The sequence below is a fragment of the Hippocampus guttulatus genome, chromosome 12 (genome assembly GCF_054856545.1).
Source record: "Hippocampus guttulatus isolate MCC_2025c chromosome 12, RoL_Hgut_1.0, whole genome shotgun sequence".
NCBI classification, from domain to species: domain Eukaryota; kingdom Metazoa; phylum Chordata; class Actinopteri; order Syngnathiformes; family Syngnathidae; genus Hippocampus; species Hippocampus guttulatus.
The window spans coordinates 11687053-11710676 of record NC_141272.1 but is presented as its reverse complement, the minus strand read 5'-3'; the positions used below and the strand labels follow the sequence as shown (position 1 = coordinate 11710676).

Here is a 23624-nt window from a genome sequence, read left to right as displayed (position 1 = left end):
ACACACACACATAGTTGTGCCTTATTTGTTTTTTTACTCAATATTTTGTTGTTGTTGGTGGTGGTGGCAGTGTGTGTGTGTGTGTGTGTGTGTGTGTGTGTGTGTGTGTGTGTGTGTGTGTGCGTGCACGCGCGCGTGTGTGTGTGTTTTTAAGCAATGTAGTGTTTCACCTAGAGGCTTTTGAGCACATGCAGTTTTGTCAAAGCTCAAAAAGCTTTTGTTGGTTTAATAGTTTCCTCCCTGAAATGTAAACAAGCGTTTATTATTACATGCTCTGCTGCAAATGCTGACCTTTGAAGCACGGAGTGTTAGTAGTTTAGAACATATGCCTCACTGTTCTGAGGTTCCGCGTTCGGATCTCAGGGTTAAAGGCTCACATGGTGTTTGTGTCAGATTTTACCAGGAAGCCAAACATTTATCAAAGCTTATTCATGCAAACCGGCAAAACCCACGTGTACTATTTAACCCTGGAGAACCCACGGGGTCAAATTTGGCCCCTATAAATTCTGCTACTCAAATGCTACCCTTAAATCCCAAAGGGTCAGATTTGGCCCTAATCCTAAATTAGGATTAAAGCATTGAATATTTGAAAAAACATATATTTTGGTGTTCAGTGAACATATAGCAGTCATTTAATGGATATTTCATCATTTTCTAAAGAAGAAAAGGGTTCTTGGGTTCTCCAGGGTTAAAACTATTAACTCTGTATTGAAACTCCCTCAGCCTATTTGCTCAGACTCTTCACATGAAATGTGCAACAGATTCCTTCAGTTTTTCATCGATAAAGTTTCCACAGCTAGGACTCTTGTTTCAAAGACCACATTTGACCCCTCTGTCCATGTTCCGTGTTTAGCTGTGTTCGGTTCTTTTGAAGCTGTATCCTTGACGTTTTTGGAGGATTTGGTTTGCCAGACTAAGCCATCTAAATAAATAAATAAATAAAATAATGACACTATATAAATATATATATATATTACATTACATTACATATTTTGTGTTTGGTAAACATTTTTAATGGAAGTTTACTTATGGATTTCAAAATGGGCTTCACATGATTGTATTATTTTATATGTATTTATGGAGTAATCATTTTGCTTGTCTTCATGTTGTAAATGTTTGTATTTTTTAATTATATTGGCTGCAACTCATCTGTGACCTCTGATGAGGATAAACTGGAATAAACACAGGTGAGGCACACAGTGGACCATTCTCATTGACTAATTAGGTGGTGGCCTCGTGTATGCAGCGCATTAGTAAATAGTATTAACAAAATACTGCTCCATGTTTGATATCGCGGACACGCGCACACACACAAACACACGCACACGCGCGCGCGCACACGGGCGCGCACGCACACACGCACAAGGAGTGCGAGTTACATTTAGAGTTCATTCCTGCCACCCACTGTTCAACAGGAGTAATAACATTCACTTCTCGAGGCACACGACGGCATTTCTGCATAAGGTGTACGGTATCTGTTTTGACCTTACAGGCTCGTTGTTTGCACGATGTCATATGAATGTTGCTCATGTACTCCTCTAGTCGCACGCAAAGTTTCTTAATTGTTGAGGCATGCGTCATGTCATTAGCGGCTAATCCTGGATTGCATCTGGATCGTTTTTGTAAACATCCCGCCGAAAGAATGAAACGCACGGTCACGCTTGAAAACACACAGCAACGGAATGATAATAAGCACGTCTGAAACTGCATTCACATCAGTCATTGCAGCTTCTGGCGTTTTTTTTTAATGTGAATGTAACGTGAGGCAATACACTTTCCTCCCAGCTCTTCTCTGCTTGGCTGCACCTGGAGCAATTAACCCCTTCTTATCCCACGCTCTATTTTGTGTGTATTGACCGAGGTGCTCAATGAAGAGGGAGGCAGGCGAGCGGGACCCCCATGACCAGCAAGTAGAGTAAGATGAACGTTTTTGTTGTTGTTGTTGTTGTGTGAGGTTCGAATGGGGCTGGACATGAGACCTTGAAGAAGAGAAAACCTTCTAGTTAGTTAGTAAGTACTAAAACGTCTGATCTGGTGAAAAAAAAAAAGAAACAATCATCTCCTTTTTACACGGTCTGTTGCCATCAGTCCTCTCTGTTTCCCCAAATTCCGTTTCCTTCCTTCCCTTCTGTCATGGATCCTCTGAAAGTCTCTGCCAGGCCGAGCATGTCCACAGTTCAAAACATTCAATGGCAATGAGCAGACGATTCAGACGGGGCAGCGACCAGAAAATGATTTGTCACCCATAACAATATCAAAAGCAATTCCTTTCCTGCCACACAAGCAAACACAATCTTCCGGGGATCATATGCTCATAGTAAATACCATCGCACAAGCCTGAGAGCGGCTCAGATGTAAAAGAAATAAGCTGGTGCCTTTGACCAAGAGATCAAATTTGGCAATGGCTGATGAAGGACATTAGAACTTTCCTCTAGACCAGTCGTTCTTAACCTTGTTTGGGGTACTGAACCCAACCAGTTCAACTGCACATTCACCGCTTCATGAGTCAAAAATATAAATATGATTTTTTTTTGGACAAATTCGAGACATAAAAAAAGGCATTTATTCAAAACAGGAAAGAACAAATCTCAAGACATAAGTATACGTTTTTTGAATTGTTCACAAAATGAACGAGCCAGTGATGGCCAAACGGTCTTAACGAATTGACATGTTGAGTCGGGTGTGCCCTCCCCTCTATGGCAGAGGCTCCGTCGAACCCCTGACACCGATTCACCGAAACCCTAGGGTTTGATCGGACACAGGTGAAGAACAACTGCTATAGATGATCGGGGGGGGGGGTTTCGACAAAAATCGCCTTTCTACACATGGTCTTTTTTTCGGCAATAAACGCCTTACAATACATGGTCTTTTTTTTCAGCTAAAAACGTCTTACTATACATGGTCGTTTTTTTCAGTTGAAAATGCCTTATTAAGCATTGAAAGTTTTTTTGGGCTAAAAACGCCTTACTATGCATCATACCTGTCAACTTTTCGGAGCGCCAACCTGTATAAACTACCAAAAAAATCCTTATAAATAGCAAAAAATCCTTATAACATACCAAAGCATTTTATATGTCAAAATAACGGCAGAAAAAAACCCACGAAATTTTCAATGATATTTATTGTAGAACTCCATAATACAATGCCTGGTTAATGTCTAATCATCATTCTACTTAGTGGCATTACTGTGTTCAGAGTTATATTCCTGCGTTACTTTTTTCACCAACTCCAAATCATTTGGAGTTGGTGAAAAAAACCCCCGAAATTTTCAGAATCCGTATGATTTGTCCGATACGGCCATATACGTAAGATTCACCACAAAATCCGTATGAACAATGGCTAAACCGTATGAGTTGACAGGTATGTATACATGGTTGTTTTTTTCAAATAAAAAGGCCTTACTATACATGGTATTTTTTTGGCACAAAACGCCCTACTATATATGGTAATTTTTTTTTTTGTGTGTGAAAAAAGCCTTACAATACATGGTAGTTTTTTGGGGCTAAAAACGCCTTAGTATCCATGGTCGTTTTTTTCAGCTAAAAACGCCTTATACATGGTCGTTTTTTTCCAGCTAAAAACGCCTTACTATACATGGTCGTTTTTTTTGGGCTAAAAACGCCTTACTATACATGGTCGTTTTTTCCAGCTAAAAACGCCTTACAATACATGGTCGTGTTTTTTCGGCTAAAAACGCCTTACTGTACATGGTCGTTTTTTTTTTTTTTAGCTAAAAACGCCTTACTATACATGGTCGGTTTTTTGGGTTTTTTTTTTTGTTAAAAATGCATGACGATACATGGTCGTTTGTTTTCAGCAAAAAAGCCTCTTCTACATGGACGATTGTCACTGGGAACTTGCTGGAGCCTATCCCAGCTTTAGGGCATTGGAACTGACATTTACACTGTCACTGGACAGTTTTGGTAAAAAACACCTTTCTATACATGTTAGTTTTTTTCGTCTAAAAACGCCTTACTATTTATACAGTACATGGTCGTTTTTTTCATCCAAAAACACCTTCCTATGCATGGTTGGTTTTTTCGTCTAAAAACGCCTTACTATCCATGGTCGTTTTTTTGGGGTTAAAACGCCTTACTATACATGGTCATTTTTTTTCAGCTAAAAACGCCTTTCTATACATTGTCGTTTTTTTGTCTAAAAACGTCTCACTAGACATGGTCGTTTTTTTCGTCTAAAAACACCTTACTATAGATTATTGTTTTTTTCGGTAAAAAACACCATACTTTAAAGAGTCGTTTTTTTCGTCTAAAAACGCCTTCCTATACACGGTCGTTTTTTCAGCTAAAAATGCCATGGTCGGTTTTTTGGGGGCTAAAAACGGCTTACTATACATGGTCGTTTTTTTTCGGCTAAAAAACACCTTACTATACACGGCCGTTTTTTGGGGGTAAAAATGCCTTACTGTACATGATCATTGTTGGGGCTAAAAGCGCCTTACTATTCATGGTTCTTTTATGGGGCGAAAAACGCCTCACTATACATGGCCGTTTTTTTTGCCTAAAAATGCCTTACTGTACATGGTTCTTTTTTGGGGCGAAAAACGCCTTACTATACATGGTCGTTCTTTTCGTCTAAAAACACCTTACTATACATGGTCATTTTTTTTCAGCTAAAAACGCCTTACTATACATAGTTGTTTTTTTTCGTCTAAAAACACCTTACTATACATGGTCATTTTTTTTCAGCTAAAAATGCCTTACTATACATGTTCGTTTTTTTGGGCTAAAAACGCCTTACTATACATGGTCGTTTTTTTTCGTCTAAGAACGCCTTACTATACATGGTGGGGTTTTTTCGGCTCAAAACTCCTTACCATACATGGTCGCTTTTTTTCGGCTAAAAACGCCTTACTATACATGGTCGTTTTTTTCGGCTAAAAACGCCTTACTGTACATGGTTCTTTTTTGGGGCGAAAAACACCTTACTATACATGGTCGTTCTTTTCGTCTAAAAACACCTTACTATACATGGTCTTTTTTTTTTCAGTTTAAAAACGCCTTACTATACATAGTCGTTCTTTTTCCGTCTAAAAACGTCATACTATACATGGTCGTTTTTTTCGTCTAAAAACACCTTACTATTACATAGTCGTTTTTTTCGTCTAAAAACGCCTTACTATACATGATTGTTTTTTTTGGCTAAAAACGCCTTACTATACATGGTCGTTTTTTTCGTATAAAAACGCCTTACTGTACATGGTCTTTTTTTTTTTCAGCTAAAAACTTCTGACAATATATGGTTGTTTTTTTCCACTAAAAGCGCCTTCCTATACTGTACATGGTCGTTTTTTCAGCTAAAAACGCCTTACATACATGGTCATTTTTGGGGGCTAAAAGCACCTTTCTATACATGGTTCTTTTTTGTGGCGAAAAACGCCTTCAGGCCTTTTTTGGGGTTAAAATCGAATATCAGTGGTTCTTAACCTTGTCAGCGGTACCGAACCCAACCAGTTCATATGCACACTCACCGAACCCTTCATTAGTGAAAAATAAAAATGTTTTTTTTAAAACAAATTCGAGGCATTAAAAACACGCATTTATTTAAAAAAATACAATTTCAAGACATAAGTACAGTGTACGTTTTTTAAAATTGTGCACAAAACGAACCAGCCAGTGATGGCCAAGCGGGCGTGTCATAACTTATTGACATGTTGAGCCGGATGTGCCTTACCTCCTTGGCAGAGGCTCTGTCGAACCCCTGAGACCGATTCACCGAACACCTTGGGTTCGATCGAACCCAAGTTAAAAACCACTGCTCTAGACGCTCACCAAGGGCCAGCAGAGTTCTTCGTCCCTTGAAGTGGAGTTTCAAAACAAGGAAGGCTACAAATTTGTAGCGCTACAGTTGCCTTTGACTATATTTGATGTACTTTGTCGACCTTTGGTACTTCACAAACATATATGAATTTTAACTACGAAAAGAGGACCCATCAACAAACTTCAACACACCAGCTTGGATGCCTGTTTATTGTCGTTACGCAAGTTTATTGAGAAAATGGATGGACTGATGATGAGCGCAACGCAAGCATTTCAAACTATACACAAAATTTGTGAGCTTTAGTGGCCTGGCCTCTGTCCCAGAATTTTCTTTGCTCTGCTTTGTCCCTCCTTGAGAGCATGCTAGCTGCTTAACGGTTGGAAGAATGCCCCTAGGTATCGGGTGACCCATCGGCCAAGGGGTTTTGCTTTTCGCCAAGCTCGTATTGAGAGGAGTGCTCCAGTGCTCCAGGCTCCAGGCTGGTATCCCGTGTCACAAAAACACCTTTCTGCGCAGAGAATGAGGCCACAGCACAGTGGTTCTGCTTGGGTCCGATCCAGCCTTCACCCTCGTTGGATTTCAGACCTCCCCCCTTGTTCTTAGAGCAGACAGCTTTATTGGTGGGCTTGTTCTCTTCCTGCTGGGATCAGATGGACCAAGAGCACCCAGGGATGCCTCCAAGTCACCGTTCAGAAAATAAATGACCACACCACGTATGCATAACTTGGTGAGTCTTTATTATATTACATCTATTCATTAAACTCTGGTATATTGGGTAGTTATCCCTCCTGCCAATAATTTTGGGTGCTGGTATTTAAAAAAAAAAAACGCATTGGTGGTTCATTGGACGCTGCATTGTGAGAGATTAAGAGTCAGGATCGAAATGCACTGAGAGTGTCTTGAATGCTCTATGCCGTTCTAATGACCATCCGTTCTCAGCTCCAACATGAGTCTCATCTCCAGTCAGTGGACTCTTCTAGCCATCGTCATGGTGACACTTACGGCGATGTCCTGCGTTGAGGCCAAGTCCACACCCAAGCCCAAGTACCAGTACACCAAGAAACCCCTCTCTCAGATCACAGTACACAACCCCGCCGGGGCCCCCGGTACACCGAAGCCCAAGATGGGCTACATCCCTGCTGAGCCTAAGCCACTGCCCGCCTACCCCGACCACGCTTTCCCTCAGGACCACACAGTGAACACGGAGCCACCCAGTGTAGGCCCTGACAATTACACCTTGGATTACAATGAGTGCTACTTCAACTTCTGTGAGTGCTGCCCACCTGAGAGAGGACCCCAAGGGCCAAAGGGAGACAACGGCCTGACAGGTAATGAGAAGCAAACACTCTTAACCAGTTATTTAGTTTTTTGGGGGGTTTTCAGTTTCTTCTGCATTTTAAACTTGTGGTATATAGGACCACCGGGGACAAGAGGCTTTCCCGGTTCAGCTGGCTCCCCTGGACCACCGGGAATGAGTGGTCTTAAGGGGATGAAAGGAGACAAAGGTATTGCCTTCCAATTTTGAAAAAAATTTGCAACCAGCATGTGCGTCTACATGCTGTAGATAAAAAGAATTGTGTGGATTCTTTTTCCATGTCATCTAACAGCTTACTTTTTGCTAACTATAACTCATGGGACTTCATAATAACTGCCCCATAGACTAATAACAACTTCAAATGAGTAATTAGGTCAATTGTGCATGTGAATGTTAAACAGGCTGGAAATGTGGATAGTCATGAATGTTACAATCCTAAAATTGTTCAGGTCTTACGTGGAGGAATAGAGTTACTATTGGAAGTTTTGAATCAGATAACATGGCCATGACATCTGGGTGTCCCTCAGGGATCATTTCTTGGACCCCTTTTGTTCAGCATGTATGTGCTACATTCAGGTCAGATGCTTCAGAAATGTAATGTTGGCCATCATGACTACAGTTAAATTGAGGTGCTGTGTCAATGTCTAAAACTGAATGCACCAACATTTTCTTCAATTAAACCGTAAAAAAACTGAGGTACCAGTATTTTTTTTTAGCCAGTAAAAAGAGTATACGTCTTACTAAACACTTAAGTGACTGTCTTGAAAAACCAAAGACCAGGTCTGAAGTCTTGGTTGGCTGTAAGACTCAAATCTGAAGGGTTTAATGTTTCAAGCAGACCAGCAAAAGCTCATCCAAGCTTTTATTTCCAGTAGACTTGACTAATGCAATGGTCTTCTGACTGGACTCCATCAAAAGACCCGTTGCAGCTCGGGTTCTGACCCGAACAAAGAGATCAGAGCATATTACTGGAGTTCTTAAATCTGGCACTAACGGAATATATATTAGATCCTTGAAATGTATGTTCTTTTAGAACTTTTAGCAAGCTGTCTTTTATAAATGTGTATGCTTGTAAATGCACATTTAATCATGTAAAGCACATTGAATGACTTTGTGCGTGAGATGCACTACAAAACTGCCCCGGCTTGCCTTGAATCGCTACTCATTATTACTGAAGTGGGTGGAAAAAGGCAATGACCATCTGCCCGTTCTGTACAAACTGCAAAATCACCACCAACTCTAGCAAAAAGTGCATCGGTAATCTTTGCTCATTTCAATGTTTCTTCTGCTTTTCTATATTTCTGTTTACTAGGGAATAAGGGTGAAAGGGGAAACACTGGCCCAAGTGGATATCCAGGAGCTCCGGGGAAACCCGGGAAGAAAGGTTTGACAGTCCCAAATGCATCATGGATAGGACAGTTTTGAATGAATGTCTTTACTCTGCAGGTGATGTTGGCCTAAAAGGAGTGAAAGGTGATGCGGGCATGCATGGCGTCAAAGGCGACGGCGGTCAAAAAGGTGAACCTGGACAAAATGGAACTGTTGGTGAGAAAGGTGAACCGGGTAAAGAGGGGCCACCTGGACCCTCTGGAGTGATTCTTGGTCCTAAAGGAGATAAGGGTGATAAGGGAGAGTGCGGCACATTTGGGGACAGGGGGCCAAAAGGTGATCGCGGAGACACTGGCTCTCCGGGAATCCCGGGAGCGATGGGAATCCCGGGGATCAACGGCAAGAACGGGGCCCCGGGTCCCATCGGCGTACGCGGAGATCACGGACCTCCTGGAGCCCAGGGAGAACCTGGAGTGAGAGGGGCGCAGGGTCCACAAGGTGTTAGAGGGGTGCAGGGACTAAAAGGGGATCGAGGTTACCATGGGATGAGAGGGGAGCGGGGAATGCGTGGCTTCAAAGGGGCGAAGGGTTCAGGCGTTCCTCAGAAACGCTCGGCCTTCAGTGTCGGCATCTCCCCGAGAAGATCCTTCCCACCATCTGGCTTCCCCATTCGCTTTGACAAAGTGTTCTACAATGAAGAGAACCACTTCAACGTCACCAGCAACATCTTCGTGTGCGTCCACGCCGGTGTGTACGTCTTCTCCTTCCACATCACCGTACGGAATCAACCCCTGCGCGCCACTCTGGTGGTGAACAGCTTGCGGCGGGTGAGGACGCGGGACTCGCTGTACGGCCAAGACATTGACCAGGCGTCCACTCTGGTGGTGCTGCGCTTAGCGCCGGGCGATCAAGTGTGGATGGAGACCTTCAGAGACTGGAACGGGGTGTACGCCAGCAGTGAGGACGACAGCATCTTCTCCGGATTCCTCCTTTACTCGGCTTGATGGTGAACGTGCCCTCTGATCTAACGGGGTGGTGGTGGACTGTGTACTTATGTGTACTCTTCAACTGTTCTGTACTTTGTGGGGCGGGTTCATGGACTATTTAGATCATTGTCACTGTTATCTATGTACAAATCTATTTTGTCTTATGCCTATCAATAAATATTCTTTTTTTAAAAATCCAACAATTCAAGCCGGTCATTTATGAGACTGCAAGTTCCCACCAAAGCACAGCTTGGGTACTTTGTGGATGGTACACGTATTGAGATATTCACACCTGCCCTTTTAATGATTGCTTGCACAGTTGTTCACATGTGGCTGCAGGACCATTATTTACTATTTAGATCAGAATCAGAATCATCTTTATTGGCCAAGTATTTAAAACACACAAGGAATTTGTCTCCGTTAGTATGAGCTACCCTTGTACTGCAATAACAAGCAACTACGATAAACAAAGACATGACATAGAAGTATAGAATAGATCATATTGTGCATATAAAAGTCTGCACATTGCTTTTCATATCCAGGTTTTTGTGGTATAATAAGAAGTGTTCATCACAGACACTTTTAAGTGGTGGCAGGTGTGTGCTGGCTACCGTAATACATGAGTTCGAATGTGATTGGTTAATTGTGAACACACCCACATCCCTAGTTATGAAAGCGTATGCACTCTTGTGCAACCTAACTTTCTTAATTTTTAGTTCTAGTCTCAATAAGATTTTCAAAAGTTGTACTGTATAGGTTATAGGGAATATATGGGAAAAGCATTGAAATAATTTATCGCTATAACTTATATCATAAAAAGATGGTATTTGAACGGATGTGTGCAGACTATTTATATCCAATGTACATGCAATTCCTATTTTGTCTGATGCCTTACCCTCAGACAAATATATGCATGTGCATGTGCATATGCATACATACATATGCATATGCACATGCACACACACACACACACACACACACACACACACACACACACACACACACACACACACACACACACACACACACACACACACACACACACACACACACACACATTTAAACTGGATAGGGCTTTGTAACTACATAAATGACCAGTAACACAAATTAAGTGATGCTATGTAATTCTTCTTCTGGCTTTCACACTTTAGCTAAACACAACTATGTACCTGTTAAAGAAGGATTCATGAATTTCCACTCAAAGCAACAGTTTGTATTCCCAAGAATACAGTGGCCGTGACTTTCCTTTTCTCAACCGTGAGAGTATTAGTCTGTTCAGTTCATCCGAAAATTTAAACTGGTGGTAGCATACGTGTCAAATGAGGATGTGTCATCTCTAATCCGAAGAATCAAAAGCATCTTCAGCCAACCTGTGGCATGTTACCGGTACTGCTTTCATGTCTTTGTCACTCTTCGAATGCTTCGGTCTCACTCCACTTGCATAGGCCAAGCTGGGGCACCTTGGCCTTGCAGCTGTACAGACCTGGTCTCTGTTTGACCGGCGTAAAGTTCTTGGAAGTGGCCGTCCCCAACCGCCTGTTATCCCTGTAGAAGTAGTAGTGTATGGGAGGCGCCGGAGTGCGGGCGTTGTACTGGAGATGGCAAGTGAGCTGAATCTGATCGGCCAGCAGCAGGTCATTTTCTGTGACCACCTCTAGCACGGGCTGTGTCAGAACCTCTGAAGGAAAACAAGCATGACAAGAAAAAAATTAAAAATAAGACCAGAACATTAGTGCGTAATAAACCTGACACTTTCATTGAAAGACAGAATAATTTGTTGCTTGTGTCTGTTAAAAAAAAAAAAACAACAACAACAAAAAACAAAGACATGGGATGAGGACCTTGAAAAAAACAATTGCATATTAAATCACAATCGCAATAATGAGGGGGGGGGGGGTCCTTCTGCCCTGTTGTCTTTGTACTTGTCAAATCGTGTGGGTAAATGTGGGCTTTGCTCGTACATATCTTGGGTTGGATGCTGTTAAGTGTAATTCTCCACTCAACTCAACTCAAATGTATTCACCCTTTCAGCGACAGCGGTTATTACAATGGACAGCTTATCATGTTATCAGGTTACATCAGGGTGTCAAACATACGGCCCGGGGGCCGGAACCGGGCCCCAAGGAGGTTCAATCTGGCCCGCAGGAAATTTAAAAGTGAGAAAATGCATTAAAGACACAGAATGAATATTTTTAATAAAATGCAAATCATGGATTGTCCGCTAGGGGTCAGACCGTTTTGATCAGAGTAGAAGACAACATTGTTTTGATCAGAGAAGCAAACAGCAGTCTCAATCTGGCACTGAGACAGAACCAACACAGCAGACGGTATCAATGCACCAATGCTTCTTTATACCAAAACAAAGGAAAGACATGATATTTTGGTTATGTATAGCAGAGTATGGTATAATGTTAATGGTCCGGCCCACTTGAAATCGACCGAGTCCGTATGTGGCCCACAATGTAAAATGAGTTTGACACCCCTGGGTTACAGGGTGCGCGAAAGGCTTAACAGAGCACCTTAATACAACCACCGCTGTATACAAAATGCTGCACACAACAACACACGATAAAACAACAAAAGACCAGTAAAAAGCACAAAAACAGTCAAATTAAAATCAGACCCAGACAAAAGTATCACCTGAACTCACCTTTGACATTGACTTGAACATCATTCGAAATCACTGAATGAGTTTGTCTGTCGTCATCCCAAGATGCCCTGCAGGAGTACAGTCCTTGGTCTTCCATTCTCAGGAGGTCCAAGCTCAACTTTGGGTTGAAGCCGCTTTGCCTCTGGACTTCCACGCCATCTTTGTACAAAATCACCTCGTGAGGTCGGGGACGGCCGCGCATGCGGCAGCTCAGGTTCAACGTCTCTCCGACGAGGCCTGGCAGCTGCGGGACCTGCAGGATTGCCCAACCTCCTGAGAAGCAGAGAGAAAGATGGAGCCAACTGACATTACAAAAAAAATAAAATAATAAACGTATTTCGTTCTACGCAGCTTTGGAGCACTTTTTAGAGAGAATTGTTTCATCTGCAGAGTATTCTTACCGTCCACATTTATTTCCACGGGAGGGCTTTTTTGCGTATATATGTTTCCCACAGCTGTGTCCCTGACTCCTTGGCATTGAAACTCTCCACTGTCGCTAAGAAAGCCTTTCAGAGTCAATATTTCCGCATGGTGCTCCAACCGCTCGGTTCCTTTGAACCACAAATAATTCCAGGAAGACTTGCGGCCATCGGGAATGCTGCATCTGAGTTGGACGTGTTCCCCAGAGAAAACCCGGGAATGACCGGACACCAGCTCTGCTCGTGCGCCATAGGAGGTCTCTACACAGGGGGCGGGGGGAGAGAAAAATCTGAAAAATATGCACTGACCATCGCTAAGTTCAAAGAAAATTTATTACGTTTCATACCCAAAGGGACTATGAGTTGTGGCAGCGTGGAAAGAACTGAAACAGAAAATACATTTGAGTCATATAAAGGGATAAATTGTACAACATATAATTACACACACACACATATTATATATATATACGGTATATATATACCGTGTATATATATATATACACACACGTTATCTTAGATTTGGTACACACTTACCAAGAAAATATACCGTTGCTGTCATTGTGACCATGTGTCATTTTCTTGAAGGCAACTGGCCTTTATACCAAAAAGAAAAATAAGGGAAGTGAAAATATTTCTCTTTTTTATTTTAACCCCGAGCATAGGAATTCCTCTTTTCTTTCTTTCTCTTGTTTCATTCCACTTTCAATCTACAAGGACTGTAAATAATGGAACCTTAGCGGGATTCCCCTTTCTTTATAGGGCACCAGAATGCATTTGGAAAATCTGTATTATCATATTTAAAGGAACATGTTTTGTGCTTTAGATCATCATTTGAGAAGTTAAAATGAGGTATCAGTCTGAAACTTTTTTTTTAGTATCAAAGGTTCCCAGTGTATTGATTGCTGGTACATTTGACTGGCGGGAACGAAATCACATGGTTCAACTTAATTGAACCTTTTCAGGGCAAGAATAACTTTACACTTCTCAATCTAGGCTAGTCGCTAGTGGGAACCGTGATTTATTTAAGCCCAGCCAATTAATGACAACATTCAAAACGGTAACATTTATACTCAACTTTTTCACTGACGTGGATGTTGACATCCGTTCGCTGGAGTCTAACAATTTAGTGCCCACTAATGTTTATAATAAAGTAAATGTTCCAACAGATAGATTGGAAATGTGAAATTTGTGAGAAAAATTACAAAGTTTGCGTGGTGAATTACGAAGAATCGGTCATGGAGTTTTTCATAGTTGTAAGTAAATCTGAAATCTGTTATTTATATTATATTATATATTTTTTCTTCCTTGTTTTCTAAGTTGATGTGTCACAAAAACAAACAAAAATAACAAACATTGGTGGCTAAGTCACTCACCCGCTTGACATTTTCACAAAAAGCTTGTTTTCTTTGCTTTTGGTGATAAACCGTTGTTTTGGGTGAACCCAACTCATGTTCAACATTTTTCTTGAAGGTGAAAGAAGAGCCTCTTTGTGGTACATGTGCTATATACATCACTCAAATTCATTTTTGAAATAAAACACGCTCCTGTTCTTAGAAATCAAAATTCCAAAGTCACAATATTTCTATTATTTCTCAACATTTACCAATGATTAGTTTTAGATTTCCCAATATGATACATAAGTGGAGCAATAGTTTTGAAACCATACTCTGCGCTTGCACAACTGCGGCTATTTATGTAAAAGTACAGCATATGCAGAGTCGACAGGGCGGTCTTCTCTCAGGTTTTATTAGTCATCAGCAGTTACCACACACACACAGCGATGCAAATAAAACATTTTCCCCCAATAAGTTATGTTTAAATAAGGACAGTATTGACTTCTCACCTATATAATACGACAAAAAAACAACAACTATATGGATGTTTTAAACCTCTCCGTTAACTCACCGGCCACAAAACCTTCACAGAAATATAATACCCCACTGAAAAATATGATTCAGAATAAGGACTAATATGAGCATTCATCTAAAGTGAGCATTAATATTTTTATGAAGGTTATTTTTGGATTCTGGTGTTGTGACCAGTGAGTGTTACAACCCTCAAAAAAAAATCCAGCTTCTACGGTGCTGTAACTTGCTCCAACTAGTTAAGTTTGAAAGCCCCCCCCCCCCCAAAAGAAAATCATGTATGGCTACAAAATAGTCATAAGAATATGATTAAAATCTAACTATGAAACCTGTCTAAATGGATGGTGCCGCAACAAGGCACACCTGAAAATACAGTGTCTGCACTATCCTTCATTATATCATCTTATAATCATTAAAGTGCTTCAAATTGCTAAAACGCATGGCAAGAAGGGTTCCACTAGGTTGCCATCTGTAACACCTACCACTTCCTCGGATAATAAAACCACCTCAGTCCAAACGCGTTCGTGGAGGATTTCCGAGGATTGCTTGGCCCAAATGTAAAAACATCAACATGCGACACACATGCCCGCATATGCACACGTGCGCAAATGATTATCTTGCTCTCCCAATTTGTCTTTTAACAACTAGCACAATGGAACCTCCAAAGTTGAACAGCATGGCATCCATTGTTGATTTGGGCCGAAAAATGGGGAACGCCTTGGAGCGGTCAAACACACAAACTCAAGAGCCGAGATTTGAATCCAGAACCTAACTGGTAGCGGTACCAAGACTTTTGACGTCCGGTATGACACGTGATGTGATGTTTTGGTTTCATATTAGCAATGGCCTCCAGTAGCAAGGTGGATGATTGAGTAGAAACGTTGTTACAAGTTTGTAGTTGGTGGGAATCAACTTTTTGTAAAAAAAAAACCCAAAAAAACCAAAGGAAAAATTAAACAAAATGGGACTTTAGATCTTCTGTGACAGGTGTCGAGTCCATCAATTTGACAAGTAGCACCGAGGGTAGACTTAGCTTCATATGCTAGCTGCCAATAAACTACTTTTGTATTCTTAGTCTGGGAAATTTTGGTTTCAGAGTTGATTAAGCCAAACCAAAGGTTGGCTAAGTCGACTCTGAAACAAGAACAAGAATGCGGTTGAACCTTTAAGAGGTTCCATTGCACTCATACCTACAGTGACGCCGTACAGACATTTCAGCCAAAGATCCAGTCTAACATGACTCCACATTCGAGAGGAACAGTTTTGAGCTTTTATCAAATATGCTCAGAATTTCTGTGATATTTCAGGCTGGACCAAAAATGTAGCATTAATAATCTTTTACACGTGGACTTCATTTGGCCTTTGTCTAAACTTTTAAATGCAAATGTCCAACTGTGAAATACTTAATTCCGATAGCTATACAGTGATGGTTTTGGAATTTTTATTGTTCGTTTTTATTTCATTTTGACTTTTTTCTTAGTTACTTTTAATTGTTTTTAGTGTGGGATTGTTAGTTTTTATTTTTTTGAAAATGGTTCATTTTAGTTTATAAGTTTTAGGATTAGATTTAGTTTTCTTTTTAACTACAATTTCCAAACAACTGTTCAACCTTGTTCTTCTATATGAACCTACAATGCTGAGAAAAATACATTTAAATGATACCATGAAAGCTCACCATCTCAAAAAAAATTCATTCAAGACTAAAATGAAGAAATCGTTTTGCTGATTGTCATTAAATAAATGTAAAATGTCATTTTAGTTAGCTTTTCTTTTTTCAGCCAGCCTCATTTTTATTTTATTACATTAACAGCATTTTTTCAATGTTAGTTTGTCAGTTTTCGTGAACTGTAATTAGCCTGTTCAATACTTTTTGGCACAAGTTGTTGTTCTCTTAACAAGGAGCGAAACAGAGACTCACTTACATTTAAGACTCTCAATGAGTCTTCCAGTCTCTCGGAGCCCAATAACACTGACACCCTAAGCTGATTGGACAGGTCTGCCTGAGAATATCTTGTGTGAAGCCTTGCAATAGTAAGGTGCTGTTGATCAATTGTTAGCCGTCATCTTGGTCTCACAAATTTGAACAGCATGATGATGATGACGATGTTTAAATTCAAATCAAACGAAGTCCATTCACGAAACAAACCTCTCACGTGTATTTTGCAGTTCATCACAACATTAAAAGTTGGACATGTGCATTCAAAAGTTCAGACCAAAGCCAAATTAAATTAGGCTGTAAAAGTAATTATTTAATTTTAGGTTCATCCTGAAATTTCACCCAAAAGGCGAAAATTCCTAACTTTGAGAATAGTGTCCATCCTTACCTGCATTCTGAGAAATGTAGCGGCCAGACTTGCCCTGTGATTGATTGGCAGACAGTTAAGGGCGTGGTTCGAGTCATATTCACACCTCCAATGTCGGACATGACACACTTTGTCTCGGTCACAGAGTGAATCATAACAGGTGCGACCCAATCATAATGGGTTATTCTTAACGCCCACCAGAAGGAGCTTCGGGCCTTCTAATTTGGATGGATACATGAGTATCGAAGTTCCACTAGCATCAACCGGCAAACACTTGCGGCGTCAGCGGCGGCGGCAGATGCTCGTTCTCAACGTTGTCAGAGTCAATAGCCGAGGAGACCGCTGCCGCGCCTGTCGCCGCGCTGCCGGAGGAGGTAACGACGGGAGGATTACGCGCCTCGAACGTCTCCAGGATGCTCTGCACATCCTGCTCCACTTCGTCCGTCCAGTCGATGAGGTCGCTCTCCAGCTGCCGCGCTCGCTCCATGACGAGCTCCTGCCGCTCGCCGAGGCCTGACAGTAGGTCCAGACGCTCGTGCACCTGGCTGAGCGCGGCGCCGTCCACCGGTGGCCAGTTGGGGGACACCTGGACCCCCGACATGTAACGGTCAAACTCCTCAGAGGTCATGTTGAGCGACTTGCCGTCCAGTTTCTCGATGAAGGCCAAGGCGCAGCACTGAAGAGAGGAACAGGGTCACGTTCATGAAGGCAGCATTCGCGATTTGTCCTGAAACACGGGGCGCCACGTTTGATTCATTCATTCACTGATTAGTTTGGTGGCAAAGCCATTAAGTCATTTCAGCCTCTAAAAAAAGTTTTTGCAGGTGTTTGTAATATGAGAAATAATTAGCCTAAAACATATGTTACTTGATAAAAAATACAGTAATGACATAATTGAATGGACTATAAAGAATTAAACAGTTTGTGCATTATGATGAATTCAGCTTGCGTCTCCTTCTAGTGCAGGGGTGGGCAATTATTTTCCCGTGGGGGCCAAATGAGAAGCAGAAAATATTGTGGAGGGCCGGGCCAAAAGTTAGAAATAGAAATAGAAAATAAAGAAGATAGCACAATGTCTTTGTATGCCAGTAATAATGTAACATTCTCCTCCACCATCACACTCAGCACCGGTTCTCCTCAAGGATGTGTACTGAGCCCCCTGTTGTTCACGCTCTACACATTTAACTGCTCTCCGACTCTTATTAGCGGTCCAGTTTGCGGAACGTTTTTAACATGATAACAATCAAACCATTCTAGGAAATGTTCATATACTCGAGCCACAAGCAATTCACTCTGAGCATGGAAATTGCCAGAATCGGACTGAGTAAGAATCGCTTCCTTGTTTTTCTAAGTCTCGTAGATTTGAGTCTTTCCGACTCCAGGCGTCTCCTGAATGTTTCGTACTTTGTTACCCGCTTTGTTTAATCAGATACATATCACTTTCCCTTCCATGGTCATTACTCTCTCCCTCTTTCTTCGTCTTCCGCTCCCTCCCTGTGCTCTGCAACTTGAAGTAACTGCGCCACCTGGTGTTGAAATACCTGTCATTACAAGTCCAAACAAAATGAATGCAATCAAAACTTAATTGTGCACCAATCTTCGGCGGGTCGGATTAAAAAGACCAACGGGCCGGATCCAGCCCGCGGGCCGTAGTTTGTCCACCCCTGTTCTAGTGTGTGCGCACCTTGGCAACTAGGGGGCAGTATAATATACACCCAGCATCTGAACCGTTTATCCTCACCGAGATTTTAATGACGATTGTCTCACCAGCCCGGTAAGATGCAGTAATTAATATAATTTTTTGCAAAGGCTAAAGAAGACAAGCCTTTTATTTTTAAATTCATAATAATGTTTGATAATGAAGTGGCCGTTTATAGTATTAGCCTGAAAAGTAGTAAACCTACGCTGGGGCAATTTGCTTTGAAATTAGACCAACCTGAAGGTGAACATGATGGATTGTATTCAAATTTAAAGGCTCCGTTCTGCTACATTTTTGTTTGCGTGTGAATTAATGAATGGCTTTCCGAACCAGATTCGTGAAGTAGTAGCCATCCTCTCCGGTCATGAGCCTGCTGGGGTTGCAGAAGCGAGTGATGTACTGGATGTTGGACTGAAGGCGCGGGGGGTTGGCCTTGAGCACGATGTAGATGAGCGTGGGCAGGAAGTCATCCGCCGACGCCGCCTCCTTCTTGCTAATGCGGATGGCGTTGAAGATGTGCTTGCTGCAGCGCGTGATGCACGCCAGCTTGTCCTTGGGCACCCGCTTGGAATCGAGTTCGATCACATCTGGGGGGAGAGACGGAGTGTGTGGTAATCAGTTTACTGATGGCATTCCGTTCCTGAACTTCTACCAAAGTGAGAAAGCACCCTGGTCTATCACCAATCCAGGCTCACTCGGAAGTAAAGTCAGAATTACAGCAAATGTTGGCATGAAAAAAAGGGCCTGAAGTATCATACGTATGCTGATAAGTGTCTAACATGCCGATGAGACTCACCTGTGATGGCTTTCACCACACTGTCGGAAGCCTCGGGGATCTCCTCATCGACGGGAACGCCCAGCATCTCAGTGGTGACCCAGTGCAAGGCTCTGTGAATAAGAAGCCACAGATAGGACAGTGTTACACAACAGGAAGTTGTTCCAAGTGATCGCGTGCATGATGTGATTCTCGCAATCTTGTACACATTATAAACGGAAATAATGACAGTTTGAATGACGGCTATGTCTTCCGTGTACAAACCTGATCCTCTTCTGAACAGCCAGGTCTTTCTTTTCATCATCTGACGTTTCAGGACAGAAAACCTCCTTGTACAGACGCGTGGTCATGTACCTCTCCACTTCGTCCATGATGCCCTCTACATACTCGGAGGAGCCTAAGAGCAAAACCATCAACGTGAGAACAGCACATGTAAAATGATATCACGCAAGCCTTTTCGTACCTTTAAATTGAGTGTGAAGGCGCTCTGACAGACTCTGGTAGAAGTCCTGGACGCATTCGGACATGTCCTCAACACCCATGTCCTATTAGAAGGGAGACAATATAGCAAATGACTCCGTAAAATTACGATAAGCCTGACAAAAAACATCTTTACCACATCTGGCACTATTGTACTGGAGCTCACCCGCTTGTAGGCCATGCTCTCAGTGAAAGCGCGACACTGTCTGAAGATTTGCCGGCCATATTTCAGAGGCTTGAGGAAATCAATAAACTCCCTTGTTGCTAGGTCAGTGTCCGCCGAGGACGGCCGGTTCGCTGTGGAGCAGGTGCTCGGGCTGGACTGAGAATCCAAAGGAGCGGTGGCATCTTGGGCGGGGACACACACACACACACATACACAAAAAAACAAAACATAACACTTTTCATGTTTTTATCTAATCTTTGAGATTCTTGTGGGAAATAGCTAATGGTTGGCCTTTCATCGTTAATTTCCTAGAGGTAACGTATTTAGCAATCTCTGCAAGCAGTCAATTATTTCGCACCTTCTTAGAAGTCCCCTCTGCATTCATTACCAATGGCGGACAGTTTCAGCCATTATCAAAACAATGGTGAACCGACAAACCGGTGATCGGCCCACACCTGTAGCACAGTTCAATATTTTGCATCCTTCAATTAACTTCAAGGACGTATTTAAAAGGCAATGTCAGGATCTCTGAAAGGTGCGATAATAAGTTAAAATGTGTATAAACTATATGGAAAGGTGGAAAGTTTTGTACAAAGTCTCTCTGTAGCGCAGACTTTGCGAATGGGAATGTGTGACCCCCACAATAAATGAGGGTTCACTTTATTGTGTCACACATTTGACTTTTGTGGCAGTCAGCTTCGTCAGTTGAAAGGCCTACCTTTCTTTGGCGGCATTTTGCTGGAGGGAGTGAAAAACTTGGTGACAGTGTTGACTTTGCTCGACTTTTCCTTGGTCTTGCGTTCCTCAAATTTGTTGAAAGGTGTGACAGCGGCCTGGGACTGGGCCTTCTGATGTCTGCTTGCATAGGCTTCCTCTTCTTCTCTTTGCAGCCTGTGGCGGATAAGAGACATGACTGAAGGACCAGGGGGTTGTTGATGAGCGATCAGCAGAAGTACTAAAGAAATAAAACGCAGTGGTTCTCAGATAGTGGCCAAATTCTGCGCCGTTTTTTGTTGTTGTTGTTGCAAAACCATTTTTTTGTGTTTTATGATCACACAAAACCAAATAAGCAACAACTAAGAAACATCAAGGGCCAGTGGTTAGCACATCGACCTCACCGTGCAGAGGTTCAATCCCATCTGATGAAGCACATTTGAGCGTGCTGAAAGGTCTTCTAGGACTACCAGAACAGTCCAGGTACAATCAATGAACGCACTGAGAATGAAATGAGCTGAATACATGAGAATATTCACAAGCGTTCCCTGCAAGAAGTCCCTGAACTAAAACGGCCTCAGAACTCCAGCTGCAGACGTTGCAAACAAACCTCTCAGCTAGAGCCCAGTCGTCCTGGATCTGTTTTTGCTTGTCTCGCTGGTTTTCCTCTCGCCAGCACTTGGAACACAGGCCCTGCCAAGCTGTGTTGCCATAAAAACCACATCCTTTGGTACAAAGCAGATCGGACTGGTCCAGATGGATCCGACGACGTTCAGACCGCTGGGCCATCATCCTTCAAAGTAGGCTGCACGGGCAACACGAGGAGAACACAATAAACATTCAAATGTATGAACTGTGCAACTGTGATGAGCGTTACCTCGTTTCTAAATGTAATTTTCGCACCATCTAGCTAATGGTCTATCGCCCACCCTTGGTCGCGTTAGGTTTTGAACTGACAACACTTCAGATTATACAGCCGGCTACGTACTCAGTCATTCATTACTGTTGTGGAGAAGTTTACATCCAGACCGTAAAATGTTTGCTTCGCGCCGAGTACGATCATGCATTTTGGCTAGAATGTGTTGGCAGGCTAGCTACTGAAGCTATTTACAAAGCCACCCATGAACAACGAGTATCGGTGTCATAAAAAAAGATGACGTGTGGTTGCTGATGACGTACAGTATCATTCGCAGGACGGGAAAAGCTGGCACGCAACGTCGATCCTGCTCCTGGCTTTTGTAATGGGGAGTGTTTACATGAGCATAACGGAAAGTTGCGTCGCACAGACAGAATCCGCCATTTTGTTGTTTGGCCAGCGTAGTTCTTCTTCGTTCCTCGGATAGCACATCAAGATGAAGTACCATTGCGTATCGCCACCTAGTAGATTGACGGCGCAACAGTTTTTTGAACGTGCCATGAATCGGTTTTATATTAAAACTATTTTCAGGGATTGAAAAAAAAATTGATTAACCCTATCTTTTTGCTGAATATTGATGTGGGAGTCCTACACCAGTTTCTCCACGATGAGCCGGCCTCGTCTTTTTTTTTTACTGAGTTAAACTTTATTTATCCAGTTAAGGCAATGGTTATCTTTTGAAATGTCAATGTGGCTGCCGACAGCAGAGTACAACAAGGCAAAAATAAAAGCAAATTCAAATTAAAACAACACAACAAACTGTATACGTGATGTGCACAGACTGATACATAAACCATTTACACGAAACACAAAATAATATAAATACAATCTAATAATCAATCATAAATCCATCCATCTATTATCCGATCTACATATTCTCACGAGGGTTGCGGGCGTGCTGGACCCTATCCCAGGCACCTTCGGGCAGGAAGTCGGGGTACATCTGAACTGGTTCCCAGCCAATCCCATATACAAATAGGTACCTGGCACTCGCCAGTGAACCCCTCTTCCAGGCCTAAACAACGTTAATCAAAATGCCGTGTTTAGACTACTGGGCCTGCATAGAACATATTATTGTCAAGACAGTTTTTGGGTTGATTTTCCTTTTAAAATGCCCCCAGTAGGAAAAATATTTCCCAGCCTTGGGGATACTTGCAGACTACAGAAAAGAAAAGAAAAGAAAACCTTTATTAGTCTCGCAATGGAGAAATTCCCAATTCACAGCAGCAAAGTTATGAAAGGAAGAAGTAGAACAACAAAATATAGGAGCTGCTGGAAAGGCAGCCACTCTCGCGGCGCCATTTTGAAGTCAAAATAACAAAAATAACACAATACAACACAACACATGAAAGAGGAGAGGATCAAAGTGTCCTTTCACCAGTGGGTCAGAGACGTCATGCTGAAAATGTGCACACGTCTGCTACAAGCTAAGTTTTGAAAGCAAACACGAAGCTGTAGCGTCCATTGACGAAAAGAGATTAGTTCACTTCTCCTGTCCCACGTAATCCGCTTCAAACTCCAAGCCGCGACTCCCAGTTCCAAATCCGCATCGGCGCTCCGCGCTAACGCTCCTTTCTTCTCATCGTCGGCTCCTCAAGCCTTACATCCATCCAGCCGCAGACCGTTCAACAGCACCGATCTCTCAAAGCTCATGAGAGCACTTGCCGACGGCTGCCTACTCAGGCGCCTTGACTTCAAAAAAACAGTAAACAGTTGACCCACATCTCTATTTACTGTAAATCACATCATGACAGTGGCATGTTATGTGATATTAAACGGAGTGGTTGTTTTTTTCCATATACAGTCGCTGAAAAAGATGAATTATTGCCCCTCCTCTTTTCAGTGAACCACGTCACCTTCCGGCACTGCCAACAACTTCACCTTGGCATTTATCATGTCCTGTCATGATGTCGCTTTTGTCACTCGGTGTCTCTCTTGTGAGCTCTGTAAAGGAACCAAAAGAAACATCATTTCACAATTTGCCACATATTGTGTCAATCTGGAGAGTGAAATACCTGTAACAGAACAACATGTGATTTAGTATGTTGCTGAAATAGAACAAATGTTACTGTAGGATAAGGTAGAACCACTTTGTTCGATTTTTCTGCTCTTTGTTTTTTGGTCTGACTTCCTTGTCTCCACCCGAGACCAATAACCCCCCCCCCCCCCACACACACACACACACAAACACAAACACACACACAATTCAGAGTTCATTGGGCAGGATCT

General features: G+C 42.3%; 3 protein-coding genes across 3 annotated transcripts; 1 reads left to right on the top strand and 2 right to left on the bottom strand.

Moving 5' to 3' along the window:
- The first annotated feature begins 1346 nt into the window (after nucleotides 1–1346).
- Nucleotides 1347–9611, top strand: otol1b (otolin 1b). Its single transcript, XM_086126362.1, has 6 exons — nucleotides 1347–1915; nucleotides 6295–6505; nucleotides 6718–7106; nucleotides 7194–7283; nucleotides 8406–8477; nucleotides 8540–9611. Exons 3-6 carry the CDS (start codon nucleotides 6725–6727, stop codon nucleotides 9424–9426), a joined length of 1431 nt encoding a protein of 476 aa, XP_085982488.1. The 5' UTR covers nucleotides 1347–1915; nucleotides 6295–6505; nucleotides 6718–6724; the 3' UTR covers nucleotides 9427–9611.
- A 157-nt stretch (nucleotides 9612–9768) lies between these two features.
- On the bottom strand, nucleotides 9769–14055 carry LOC147197418 (high affinity immunoglobulin gamma Fc receptor I-like). The gene is made up of 5 exons (XM_086124883.1): nucleotides 13012–14055; nucleotides 12825–12860; nucleotides 12460–12738; nucleotides 12059–12331; nucleotides 9769–11086 (listed from the first exon to the last, which is right to left on the bottom strand). The coding sequence occupies exons 1-5, from the start codon at nucleotides 13043–13045 to the stop codon at nucleotides 10815–10817; spliced, it is 894 nt and encodes a 297-aa protein (XP_085981009.1). The 5' UTR covers nucleotides 13046–14055; the 3' UTR covers nucleotides 9769–10814.
- Nucleotides 14056–14202: 147 nt separating this feature from the next.
- On the bottom strand, nucleotides 14203–21790 carry LOC147197417 (rab5 GDP/GTP exchange factor-like). The gene is made up of 9 exons (XM_086124876.1): nucleotides 21659–21790; nucleotides 21090–21284; nucleotides 20484–20656; nucleotides 19766–19947; nucleotides 19583–19664; nucleotides 19384–19516; nucleotides 19141–19232; nucleotides 18675–18931; nucleotides 14203–17321 (listed from the first exon to the last, which is right to left on the bottom strand). Exons 2-9 carry the CDS (start codon nucleotides 21269–21271, stop codon nucleotides 16905–16907), a joined length of 1518 nt encoding a protein of 505 aa, XP_085981002.1. The 5' UTR covers nucleotides 21272–21284; nucleotides 21659–21790; the 3' UTR covers nucleotides 14203–16904.
- Between the last annotated feature and the right edge of the window lie 1834 nt (nucleotides 21791–23624).

What these genes read in the sequence shown, in the direction of transcription:
- LOC147197417 (XM_086124876.1), bottom strand. Translation starts at nt 21,271, where the DNA reads ATGATGGCCCAGCGGTCTGAACGTCGTCGGATCCATCTGGACCAGTCC. An exon ending in CAAAATGCCGCCAAAGAAAG is followed by an intron (nt 19,948 to 20,483) that starts GTAGGCCTTTCA and finishes TCCCCGCCCAAG; the next exon opens with ATGCCACCGCTCCTTTGGAT. An exon ending in GCTGTTCAGAAGAGGATCAG is followed by an intron (nt 19,233 to 19,383) that starts GTTTGTACACGG and finishes TCTTATTCACAG; the next exon opens with AGCCTTGCACTGGGTCACCA.
- otol1b (XM_086126362.1), top strand. Translation starts at nt 6,725, where the DNA reads ATGAGTCTCATCTCCAGTCAGTGGACTCTTCTAGCCATCGTCATGGTG. An exon ending in GGGAGACAACGGCCTGACAG is followed by an intron (nt 7,107 to 7,193) that starts GTAATGAGAAGC and finishes TGTGGTATATAG; the next exon opens with GACCACCGGGGACAAGAGGC. An exon ending in GGGGAAACCCGGGAAGAAAG is followed by an intron (nt 8,478 to 8,539) that starts GTTTGACAGTCC and finishes TTTACTCTGCAG; the next exon opens with GTGATGTTGGCCTAAAAGGA.
- LOC147197418 (XM_086124883.1), bottom strand. Translation starts at nt 13,045, where the DNA reads ATGGTCACAATGACAGCAACGGTATATTTTCTTG. An exon ending in ACAACTCATAGTCCCTTTGG is followed by an intron (nt 12,739 to 12,824) that starts GTATGAAACGTA and finishes CCCCCTGTGTAG; the next exon opens with AGACCTCCTATGGCGCACGA. An exon ending in TGTTCAAGTCAATGTCAAAG is followed by an intron (nt 11,087 to 12,058) that starts GTGAGTTCAGGT and finishes GTTTTCCTTCAG; the next exon opens with AGGTTCTGACACAGCCCGTG.